The sequence below is a fragment of the Pseudorca crassidens genome, chromosome 5 (genome assembly GCF_039906515.1).
Source record: "Pseudorca crassidens isolate mPseCra1 chromosome 5, mPseCra1.hap1, whole genome shotgun sequence".
In the NCBI taxonomy this organism is placed as follows: Eukaryota; Metazoa; Chordata; class Mammalia; order Artiodactyla; family Delphinidae; genus Pseudorca; species Pseudorca crassidens.
The window spans coordinates 51,319,976-51,333,006 of record NC_090300.1 but is presented as its reverse complement, the minus strand read 5'-3'; the positions used below and the strand labels follow the sequence as shown (position 1 = coordinate 51,333,006).

Sequence of the window (13,031 nt, the reverse complement as noted above, 5' to 3'; positions counted from 1 at the left end):
TTATTTAATTAATAAATTAGGTCAATTTTTTCCCCAAATAGATCACATTTGGTAGAATGTAAAATTTTGCCTTAAATCTTTGATGCTTGCTATGTTTTGGTTATTTTTTAGGTGACAAAAATCAATGAACAATTAGCAAAAGAATTTTAATGAAAATGTTAAACACCTTAATTTTTAATTATTAATTCTAGCGTAGTAAATCTCTGTTCTTTCGTCCCCTTTAACCAGGTCAGCATATGTTTTGTGCCCTGTTCTTTTGTCACAAAAAAGAGAAGAAAGGCTGCAGTGAATGAAGATTCCTCTGCATTTTAGCACTGCTTTTTCTACTGTAGTTGGCTTTTGAATGAGGATGACAATGGAAGAGATGAAGAATGAAGCTGAGACCACTTCCATGGTTTCTATGCCCCTCTATGCAGTCATGTATCCTGTGTTTAATGAGGTAAGTGAGTAAACATTGCTTCATATGATCTCTGCAGTTCCTTAATGCTTGCTTCATTTATTCATTCGTTTGTTCCTTCGTATAATAAGTACTTACATAAATGGACTCCATCTGTGTGTTAGGCATTGTGCCAGGCATGGACATAAAATATCGAGGGAAAAACCCTGACATTTTGTTCCTCCTCTGGAGGTTTCACTATAGTGGGGGAGAGAGAGACATTGAACAAAAGAATACAAGTAATTATATAAATGAAAAATTGTGGTAAGTGCTAGGAAGTTTTTTTTTTTTTTTTAAGTGTGTTAAATAAAATAGCAGGTAGGACCTACTTTAGGGGCCAGGCCTCACTGGTAAAAGAGACATATATGCTAACATCTGAAAGAGATAAATAGGGTTAGAGTGTTGAAGAGTTGGGGAGTAGCACATTTTAGGCAGCCAGAAGAGCAGGCACAAAAATATCCTAATGAGTTATAGTCAGTAGCAACAAACATAATTTTACTGATAAATGGAAGATACCATTCTTCGTATCTAGAGAATATATAGTTGCTTTTTTATTTGAGGAATTTTCCAGGACTTAATAATACCAATACATTTTAGGTTTTTCTTTTAAGTTTATACGCTAAGGTATGTAGAGAATTTTAGAACTGGAAGTTCCTTAGAGATAATTACTCCCCTCCTTTTAATGGTGAACTGATTCCTGATATGTGAAATTATTTTGCTTTAAAGTTTATTTCTTTACATAAAAAATTCTGGAAGTAAGTGGTCCAGGAGTAGTAGTATTATGAGTCAGTATCATCAGAAACTCAGGTTCCTATCTTCTGTTTCATCATCCTAGTGCTTGCCTTCCATTATCAAGGTCACTTCAGTATGTAGGATGGCCACTGCTATTTTGTCTTAAGTTGTTGTCTAGAAGGGGTAAAAAGTGGAGCAAGGGGTGGGGAGTTATTTCCAGCTGATTCAGCTTCCTTAAAGTAACCTTTTTGCAAGTCCTACATAAGACTTCCATTTATATCTCATTGGCAAGAGTTTAGATTTGTGACCACACCTAGCTGGGTGGTTAGGAAATTGAGAAGTTTACTAAAGAGGAAGCAAGGAGGAGGCATCTTTTGAAAACCTGTCCCTATTATCCTGCTACCGTGGTAGCATTGGAGGCACTCTTTTAGGGCTGGTTATATCCATCTCTGGCGGCTGTAGCCAATGCTCCAGTAATTCTGCCATTTTGTTCTAACACTTTACCCAGCCATTGCAAGACTACAGTTATTGTTGGAAGCAAGTGCTTCAGTGCTGTTCAGTGAATGTAATGCCAACTGTTAATTTGTCAAGTACTCAGCAAGGGTCTGGAGATATGGAGAAGAAAAAGTCGGCATACTTCTTCCCAAGAGTTGTAGGGAACACAGATGTTTAAGCAAATACATTATTAACTATTTAATTATTCTTGTACCAGGTATGAGGTAAGGAGAGGGTCACTGAACGGTAGGTGAGTAACCTATCTTGACATTTAGTGTTTGAACTTCTCATGTTCTTCAAGAACCATCATGACAGTTCCACCCAGAGGTGCTCCCTCTTTTCATGTCTATATAGCTAACTCTGTAGGCTATTGGATCAAGTTGTTTGAGGGCATTTTCTGTATTTATCTGGTATTTTGAGTCTTTATTTGAAGGGAGGGCAATTTACATTGCAGAACTTCAATTTGATCCGCTGGTTAATGAGGGAGGAATGAGAAAAGCTTGTTTCCTAACAATTTGAGTGACCTTTTCCTACATATGGTAAAATGATTTTATTTGAATCTTGACTTTGGAAAACTGTTATAAAAGATGTGGGATTCTGGTAAAATGAACTGTTGGGATTAATACTAGTATACCTCTTATAATTGATTCATGTGTACAAAAAATTAATTTGAAAGAAAAAGAAATGGCTATGAAGTGACTAGTAAATCTCTTCCAGAAATCTGAGATCTGAAAACATACATGGGTTAATGGGCCCAGAATTAGAACATGTTGCCAAATGATTTATAGTTGCTTCAAGAACTAATTGTTAGAAGTGAAATTTGAAAATGAAATGTCTGGATGAGGCCGACTGAGAGATACTATGTTAAATTGTCAGGATCTAATTCTCACATTGAATTTACTGATCTAACGTCATGGTATCAAGCTTTTTTCTTTTTTAAATACTGGCATTGTTCTCTGACATTCTAGTGTATTAATGTACCATCTTAAAAAAGATACCTAATCAGTTAAACAATATTTAACTATAGTTCAAACATGGATTTTTCTATAAATAGTCATGGGGAAATTAGAGTTTAGTTTGCCTCTGTTTTTCTCTGCTTTGCAGATTTAAAGATAAAATGGATGTCAAATTAATTTTACAGAAAATAGCACCACAGTAGGGGTAAAGTTTTACTCTGAAGCTAAATTGATTCACTCAGTTTTATCCACAGTGTACTGTGAGAGTTAAAAAGCTTGCATTTCTCACCTTAACATTACATTCATAATAGTAACAGTGGTAGCCCGGAAGTCATTTTGCAGAACAGATTTTTAGGTAGTAGGACATCCTTACACCTGGGGAAATTTTAGTACTGTTACTGCAGCTCATAGGGGAAAGTTATTTATGGCATTCTGGGACCTAGATGCTTGCTAAACTTAATGAAGCTATGCCAGCACAGCTGAGGAGTAAGCTTCTCGTTTAATCAGCTGCTGCAGAGTTCAGAGTCCAAGTATATTGCATGTGTTGTAAATGTACTGTGAAATAGGTGTCCTGGTTGCATGATGGAATAATGAGTTTATAGAAACCTCATGCCAAGTCTTAGATCAGGTTTTTATGTACTGTATTATCTTTTGTTGATTCTTTGTATATGGAGGAGGAAAGATATATGGTTCAGTTCTTCATTCCAGGAAAAGACATATCATGTATCTTCTTTTCCTATGACTTTAAAGGAACGTTCTAAGGTGAAATATAATTATAAATATAATTTTTCCTATTGAAAAAATCAAACCTCAAATTTTGAGCATAGTAAATATACACTTCTCCACAATGAAGGCATGGGTTTCACCTGCAATCCCACCATCGAGAAGCCATCATAGTTAATATTTTGCATTGCATTTGATTTATTCCTCTGCCACTTACTATGCTATATAATCTTGTCTTAGTTTCCTAATCTGCAAAATGAGGATAAACAATTTTACTTAATACAACTCTGGGAAATAAAATGAGTTGATGTTTTGTAATGCCTAGAATAATACCAGGCATGTACTATTAGTAGTAAGTATTAGCTATTGAGTCTTCCACATAATTTTCTGACAAAATTGCGATCATACCCTAGAGTTTTGCATATTTGTAGGCAGTGTTTTAGTGGAATATTTTTATACTAGTTAGATGGCTCTGGTTACCTTTTTGCCAGACAACTTGGCAACGCCAGGAACTTTTAGCACCAGTTACTGGACTTAATATCAATCTGTACAAAACAGATGATTGCATTTTGCCTTCTCTGTGGACTCGTAAAATTTAACGGGTGGCCTCTTGATTCCATCTACTTCTGTTTTTCTTCTGGCTTTTCTTTTTTTTCCTTTTTTTGACCTAACTCACCTCATTATCATTTGAATCACAAGAGGTGTTATGTGGAGTTTTTATTCTTTTTATTCTTGGCTCAGTTTAACTCTTTTTAAAGAATATGATCAATAGTCTTCGTGGGGGTGGGGGGGAGGGTGGGAAGAAGGGTAAGGGATATCAGCATGTGGAAAATATACCTAATTTTGAGGAAGCAAGATTTATAGACAATTTGGAACCAACTAATTAATTATTTTGACCTAAAAAACAAAACAAAACAAAAAAACTTCTGAAAGATTTTATGCAAGACTGTTTAAAACTTGAGCAACCAAAGGGTTAAGTGGATATATTTTTTATAATTACGGGTTTAAGAAACAGCTTGAAACTAGAAAATAAAGTATAGGAATGAACTGATATTTCTGGAGGGAGCAAGATAATAAATGAGCTCTTTGTGGAATCAGAATTAGTTACAAGCTTTTAAAATATTTTTATAAATGACCCAGAAAGTTAAATTTGACAAGTTTGCAATTAGTTAATAGTTAAGTGCTCTCAAAATCTATGAAGAGTCAGTTGCAGGAGGAGTTCACACAACTGAGAGTAGGCAGAACGTGAGGTTGGGGTGAGACCTTAATGTTGGGCTCACCCAGCCTGTCATTTCCCTCCAGTTGCACTTCCCTCTCTTTAGGTGAGGGGAAATGTTATGCGCCCTTTTCTCTCACCCTGATTCTCTCTCTCTTTTTTTTTTTTTTTTTTAACTCTTTTTACTTGTGATGTAGAAGTTCTACATGGCAGAGACCCAGGAGTGCCTCTCCATGTCCCAGTATCCATTATCATATGCCCCCTCCTTCTTTGGACTTAAAACATGGTGTATGCACTATCAGGTACCACTGAAAAATGATTGCATTGGCTCTTTAAACATACCCTAGTCAAAGACCATTATCCCAAAAGTTGGAAAAATACTGGACCCATTAGTAAAAGTATTGGAAACAAAGTGGATATTATTTGTCTGTTCCAAACTGACATAATATCATTACGCCCCCTTGTGTTACCCTGAAGAAACACTAAGGAAGATGATTTTAAGGGACCACATTCTTCAAGGACCAGTTCAGATCTCACCTTCGTACTTTCCTTTGTACTTTAGCTGACAGTGATCCCATCAGTTTCCATGTAGCTACCTACTTAAATTAATCTTCTGGGGTTCCAGGACTATAGTCTATTTCTTTGTATCTCTCACACTGACTTATCTCACATGGTAGAAACTCAGGACTTTGTTTGTTCTTAAGTAGCTGAAGAGATTCAGTAATAGATTAGACTCCAGTCCAGGAAGGGTGCGTACGGGGAGGCAGGATAGCATGAGTGGCTTGTGTATGGGTTTTGGAACCAGACAGATCTGGTGTGAATCCTGTCTCTGTACTTATTAGCTGTTTTATGTTGGGTAAATTTATGCAAACTGAGTTTCCTCCTGTGTAAAATGGAGATGCTGATAGCTAGTTACAGATTTATTATGAGGATTAGAGATACTCTCTATAAAAATACTCTATATAATAGTCCATAATATGTGCTTAGTAAATGGTAGCTTTTATTAGTATATTACCAGAACCTGATACTGTCATGAAAGGTACAGGTAAGATGAACATGATTTTATTATGAAATCATCTATCACATGTAAGAGGCCTAAAATAGAAGCACTTTTTAATAGGGCATGTATAAACATATCTTGCTACCTGAGTATTACAGGCTGAAATTATAAATAGATTCAAGAACAATTTAGATAAATTTATGGATGAAAGATTAAGTTTCATTCAGAATATTTTTTTAATGTATGTATGTGCCTCTGTGCCTGGTACTTCCTGGGCAGTGTTGATATCATATGAGTAAAAAAGCCCAGTGGGTTTATTGCAAGATGTTGTGGGTAAATAATGTATCCCCAAATGACTCCTAGCAGAGTTCTGGTCAGGTGCTTCACAGCTCACAGATTTGATTCAGTATGTTAAGTCTGACCTTTCTGTCTTTCCTAAGGGGGGTGTGTGTGTGTGTGTGTGTGTGTGTGTGTGTATGTATATATATATATATATATATATATATATGTAAACTTAACCTAGAAATCTAGAGATGTAGATGTCTGTCTTGACCAATTTTATAGTTCTTCACCGACTTTTGGGGCCTCTTTTACTTCCCTTGACCATTTCACATACCAGTCAGGGCAGTACAGAATGAGTTAATAATGCCAGTACTTGAAGGCACACATCTGACTCAGACCTTTGACTTGTCAGAAGAGGTCAGAGGGTGGTGTAACCCGAACAAGGAAATGGGTTCCTATCTGGGAGGAAACACTCATCCTGCTGTCGGCCCCTGCCTCCCTTGCACAACATGAACTTGAGATCAGAAGAGCTGTATTGTTATTTTACTGTTCATTGGGATTTATTGTGATTAAATGAATTTGGTTCGAAGAAGAAAATTTTAATTTTGGGAAATATACCTTCATTAATTAATATACCTATCTTATGTAGTTGCTTATTTGCTGTTTTTGCCTACCTGGGTCCCCTTGTGTCTTTCCTTTGACCCACAAGGGCAATGTTAGATTTTACAAGATTTGTAGAAGCCAAGTTAAATACTAAATTAAATGGCCCATTGTTTATTTTTGGAGATAAATTATTTGGCAGATTTTGTTGTTTTTGCCTTTTGCTTAAGGTGATAACTCGTAAGGAGATAAGGTTCTTGGCATTTCTATCTTGTTTAGAAAATAAATTGATTTAAACTGTTGGAGATTCATTAGGGGTGTGTGTGTGTATGTCATTTATAAAGGGAAACATTTTCATTGCCTTAAGGAATTGAAAGGAATATTTATTGTATGATGTGATATATAATCATAAGATTTTTGCAGAAATATTCTACTTGCATAAAAATCTACGAAGGTTACATTGTTTTTGAACATTTAATATTGTCCCAAATAAAAAATATTTATGTTGAGTTTGATTGAATTAACTGGCCTAATTCTTAGGGACTAAGGAAATCCGATTTTAACTGAAGCTAGTTATTTTAAGCCTGGCAGTTAACTCTTCAAAAAATGGAGTTTTTTAATGAAATTGCATGCCTTCAGCTCACTGAAAAGCAACTTATATAGTGTCTAATAAGGACATTAATCTTTCAGAATTGTAAACCTTACACATTCGACATAAGAATTAAAAGCATTTGAACTTTTGACTCATGATTTTAGGTAACCATTTTTTAATCCTGGTTAAAAAAAAAAATAGAGGACAGATAAAAGCATCTCTGAAATCCAGATGATCCACAGTCTTCAATTTAACTGTCAAACCTTTTATCAGTGCTATTTGCTAATTAATAAAAAGATTAATCTCAGTTTAATGCCTGACTGAGGGAATTGAAAAGCAATTTTAAAAGAGTACGGTAGTAAATACAAAGAATCTTAAGTAATAGATATTTTCTTTGTTTTGGTCATTTTATAGTCAGTACACACATAATTTGCCATGTATTTGCAACAGAGCACTGAGAGTTAATCTTGAACCCTCCCTGTTTTCAGAAATTTAAGTGAATATGTTTATTCTTTCTATAGGGACTTAATGTTATTTTGTATTCTGTGCTTATCTTAAAATAAATCTATCTTTAAGGTACAGTATTTTTTTAAAAGGAATAAATTAAGAGACTGATATACATGCCTTAATTTTTCATGATTTTAATGAAAATTTTAGATTGCCTGTCTGTTTGAAGAATTATGGTGATTTAGAATCATTAGCAAGTATTTTTGTTAATCGATGAACATATCAATGTGATTACTACAGAATGAAATATCAGAAATGTGCTTTTTCCAAGAAAATCGATGTTAATAATGATTTAAAATTTTCATTGCAGCTAGAACGAGTAAATCTGTCTGCAGCTCAGACACTGAGAGCGGCTTTCATTAAGGTGAGATGCAGATAATTTATTATGATTAAAAAGTATGTTATATATAAATCTAAATACCATGTGATAATTGCCAGTTTATTTCTTTATTTTTTTAGTGAAAACCTGTTTTGTTTGGTTTTTTAGTGAAAATCTTTTCAGTCATCTTGTGCTTGTTTTAGTGTACTCTTTAAAGCTTAAAACACTTGTAAAGAGTGAGCTGGAACAGGCGCTGTTTCCTTAGCATTCAGCTTTTGTCACTTCGTGCTTTTGAAACTGACTTCTTCAGAGTGTTCTCTGTTTAGCTTTAGAGTATATTTTTAAATTCTGTTTTATTTGACTTATTAAAACTTTTATAAAGTTATAACTCAAAGATTTTCTTCATATTGTTTACCTATAGAACGTAAGTATAAAACGGTATTTTTGAGTGGGGAAATAAGAGCTCTGTGTATGTCAGATTAAGGATATTTTGAGAATATACAGCTGAGTCACTCGAATGAATTTTTTCATTGTCTCTAGACCTGAGATGTTCAATTGATAATCACTAGCTATGTGTTGCTGTTGAGCACTTAAAATACAGCGAGTTCAAATTGAGTTGTACTCCAGGTATAAAATACACACCAGATTTTGAAGGTGAATACCAAAAAAAAGAATGTATACAGCTCAGTAATAAGTGTATTATGTTGATTACATGTTGAAATGGTAATATTTTGGATGTACTCTTAAAATAACTTCACATGTTTTTTCTTTTTACTTTTTAATGTGGCTACTAGAAAATTTAAAATTACATAGGCTCCTCATTGTTTCTTGCATTACATTTATTGGACGACCCTACTCTACATATTGGGTACAGTCTTTCATATAAAAATTAATCCATCCCATCCTAAATACATATCAAGACACCCAAAGTCTTAATTTTTATTTACTTTTTGTGTGCTTGCTCCCATCAATAGCTAAAACAAGTTATATTTCAAGGAAGGTATTTTAATGTTTAAATCTAGAAGAAGTTTACAGTTGAGTCTCATTGGAGTTGAAACTATAAATCCATCCAGCTTGATTTCTTTTTATGGCAAAGATTAGTTTATTGATACCACTCTTAACTGATAGCACAAATAATGTCATTAGACATCTGCGTATTTCACTAGAAGAAATTACATTGTGTGTGTTGGATTAGAGCTATTTTGATTTGTTTAATACTCTAAAATGCAGTGCCTGTGTACACATACATACTAATTTCATTAGAATATATCCTGCCAAATCATTGGGTTAATGAAGAGAATCAGTGAAGCAGCACCATCCTTAGTGGTTTTTTTCCTTCTTTCCATTAAGTATCAGTGTGGTTTGGAAGGGTATATTTGGTCATTAGGGAGGCAGGATGGGGACTATTTTAAGCATCTTTGTGGCCAAAGAAAAGAAGGAAAAGTGATCTGTTGCACACTGTAGTATCGATAAGGCAAAAGTCAGTTTTTTAGCTTTTCTGATATCAGGAACAGAGAGAAATTTCTCCTTGTGTCCTCATAAAGAAGACCCTCTCTGAAGTAGTATATGGTATATACTCAATGACATTCATAAAAGAGATAAAATAATGAATTTCATTAAGCTCTTTCTTATAGTATCTTTATATATAAGCTGATGTTTTAACTCTAAAGTACAGTTAAAAAGCAAACTGTGTTTAAAGTTTGTGATTATTATAGATCTGGCTTAATACATGGGTAATTTTATCCACGGCACTGATTCTTAATTGGGGATAGTGGAAGTTATTTGGAGGAAAATATATTAGTTTTGCATTGATTTATTCTTAATTACTATATTTAATTTGTTAGAATTTCAAATGACTTTAAAGAAGGACATGCATTAAAAAGTTTAAGATTTTTGTAATTTTTATACTATAACTTATTTGAAAAAGATTTAAAAAACCTTGTTTCATGTTTCTTGCCCAGCCATATATCCATATTTATATCCATATATATATATTCATGTTTCCAGTTCTTGGTCCACAACAACAGTAATATTTATCAAGCTTTAATATCTAGTTTTGTTATCTGGAGAAAAAGGATTAAAATAATTTTTCCAAAGATAAAACAATACTAGTTAATATTGTCTTTTATGATATCTATCCTGCTGTTGATTCCTCTTCCCTCTGGGAAGTTCTGATAGTGTTGAGAATCATTGCTCCACAAGAGTGGATGTTAACTGCCTTTGGGATAGTTTCCTCTCACTCTTGGATTTTTCAGAAAAGTTGGACAGCAGAGTTTAAGGTTGTATTCTGAGGGATATCTTGAAGGTATAGATAGAGTCTCTGATTTAAGGGTAGATATATTTGTTTTGTCAACTAGAGTCACTGATTAAATTTAAGGCTTTTAAGATTAAAAAAAAATAGCTAAGGTGCTAGACTACTGTTCCCAAAGTATGTGCCGAGGCACTCCAGGACCATGCAGCAAACTCAGAGTGGCATCGTGGGATATTTTAAAAATTTGAAGGAACACAGTGATACTCAACATTAGGTTGACACTGTGTGAATGACTCTCTTGAAATAGTTTGCAGCTTCAGCATATTTGATTGGGCTACGTTCCTTTCAATGATGTCATATCTTTGTGAAACTGGACTTTTGGCCACTGCTATTGATAGAATGCAAGTATCACAAGAAAATCAATGTACAACAGGAAATGAGGGTGGAAGGGTCTAATTCCAACATTTGAGAAACTGTGCAGTGCCCAACAGGTGCACACGTCTCGTTAGGGATTGTGGTTATTTAAGAATAAAATAAAATATTTTTCTTTCAATTCATGTAATTTTAAAGGTTACTAAGTTGTTAGGATGTAAGTATTCATTAAGTTGTTTGTACTTTACTTAATACGCAGCACTGTTAGGTATTTCTTTTGGTACTAAGAGCACTGTGAACAAGAAAGTTAGGGACCTCTGTAAGAACTCTGTAATGCTCCAGCTTTGGCATTTGGGAACTGCAAACGAACTTGGTATTGAAAACTTTGTTCTCAGGCTTTCAGCATTTAATTCTTTCAGTAGCTTATTATAACTTAATCAGAGAGGCATTATTTTTCTTTTGGCATTCTTTGGAAGCACATAGAGAATGCTCCCCTGCTTTCCAAGATAATTCATTATGTAGGTAGATTTAATGCTACTTAGAGAAGATAAACCACTGTTATCAAATAGTGGCTTATTTAATTAGTATACTATATGTTATTTTGTGGCAGTTTACCAGATTAATGATGTTGATACCGTCTTAAGCCACATTTGTACAGCTTTGCTTTTAATGGCAAATCTTATTTATTAAAGTAGATTCTTCCTTAAATATATTCATGAGAGGAAAAATCAAAACAGGTTATAAAAGAAACGGAATTCAGTAGGACATATTTTATTATTATTAATCAACTGTCAAAATGATTTTCCTGTATAGCATTTGACAGCAGTTAAAATGGTCCCGGGATTGAGATAAATGTGTATATTTTTTCTCCTTTCATTCCATAACCTTTCGGTTTTTGGTACTTGAAATTAATGAGAAGCAAAAGTTGTTATAATGTGAAGAGCAATAGGAACCAAATAAAGCTGAATCTGCAGTGATACCAGATTGAGGAGGCAGAGGTTAAACATAATTGGCACATCAGGAAGCAAATAGATTGCTATCTGATAGATCATAAGTTGTGTTTCTGTTTGCTATTTAATATCAGGGCAAAAAAGATAGGAAATCAGCAGCATAATGATTAAAATTGGCAGGCATCCTAAAAGAAACAGAATGTGATTATAAAATTTTTTAAAATAAAATGGGACAGAATTACAAGGGAAAACCAAAATCTCGAAAATTAACTTTGGTAAACTCAGAACTCTTTACGCTCAATCTTGAAATGACTAGAAGATTTTAGTACTGTAGAGAGTGTAAGTAACATCGAATCAATGCAAACTCATTAGTGAAACAAGCTCAGGAGGTAGTAAAAGGATTAATGATGTTCTGAAAGCTAGTGAAGGAAATACTCTTGCTGCAAAAATAGGAAATGAAAATCGTTGTGTGGGAATGTAGTTAAGGGATCACATAGCTTCAATAAAACCTCCAAAAGGGGCTTCCCTGGTGGCACAGTGGTTGAGAGTCCGCCTGCCGATGCAGGGAACGCGGGTTCGTGCCCCAGTCCAGGAAGATCCCACATGCCACGGAGCGGCTGGGCCCGTGAGCCATGGCCGCTGAGGCTGCGCATCCGGAGCCTGTACTTCGCAACGGGAGAGGCCACAACAGTGAGAGACCCGCGTACCGCAAACAAAACAAAACCTCCAAAAGACGGGTTATTTTTTTGTTTTGTTTTGTTTTTCGTGACATTCTGTTAATTTAAATGTAAAGAATCTGCAAAAAAATATTGTGAGATGAGTTACTGCTTGATCCTCAAGTCGAAATAGCTAAAAAAGCTAAAAATCTTCAGTGTCTTTAATCTATTGAAAAAAGTAATTGAAGAACTACCAGTATATATATAATCTTTATTTCTACGTTTGTTATTAGTTTAATTGCAAGAGAGTGTAAATGAGAAGTAGGAAATGTTAAATAATTTATGTTGAAATGGAAAATGGGACCGTGTCTGTAATAAGAAGTTACGGGTGCACAAGCTGTACCCAAACATAAGTGAGTGCCATCACGACACCTGCTTTGCAAAGATTTCTGCTCTTATTTATAAGTTGATCAGTTTAAGGAGGTCCCAACAGGTTCTAAACAATTAGGTTTTGGCTTTGAAATGCTGATTTAGTTTCTATATTTCAAAACTAGCTTCCTCTTTCTTATAGGCTGAAAAAGAAAATCCAGGACTCACACAAGACATCATTATGAAAATTTTAGAGAAAAAAAGTGTAGAAGTCAACTTCACAGAGTCTCTTCTTCGAATGGCAGCTGATGATGTAGAAGGTAATCAGAAAGAGTCTTGTTTAGTTCCTTACAGTTGTTGAAAAGCTTTTCCTCCAGATCTTTCTTATTTGATAAAAGGGACTTCCTCCCCTTCTCCCTTCCCTCTTATTGTTATTGCTATTGTTTTGAAAGTGGGAAAAAATAAACCCATATAAAATAGAAATGTAGTTCTTATTTTTATTTTATATTTGTCAGATTTAATTACTTGAAGTAAAGCATTTGTTTATGCTGCATGCTTTAATTTTTTCCCCTACT

At 34.3% G+C, this 13,031-nt stretch overlaps 1 protein-coding gene across 2 annotated transcripts in view; it reads left to right on the top strand.

The window, feature by feature from the left end:
• PDCD10 (programmed cell death 10) overlaps positions 1–13,031 on the top strand; it is a 39,553-nt gene that overhangs the window by 16,173 nt on the left and 10,349 nt on the right. For both annotated transcript variants that reach the window (XM_067737964.1, XM_067737965.1), the window contains 3 exons: positions 229–439; positions 7,850–7,903; positions 12,659–12,776. In XM_067737964.1, coding sequence (XP_067594065.1) covers positions 344–439; positions 7,850–7,903; positions 12,659–12,776 — 268 coding nt within the window. In that variant the 5' untranslated portion in view covers positions 229–343. The remainder of the gene's footprint in view (positions 1–228; positions 440–7,849; positions 7,904–12,658; positions 12,777–13,031) is intronic.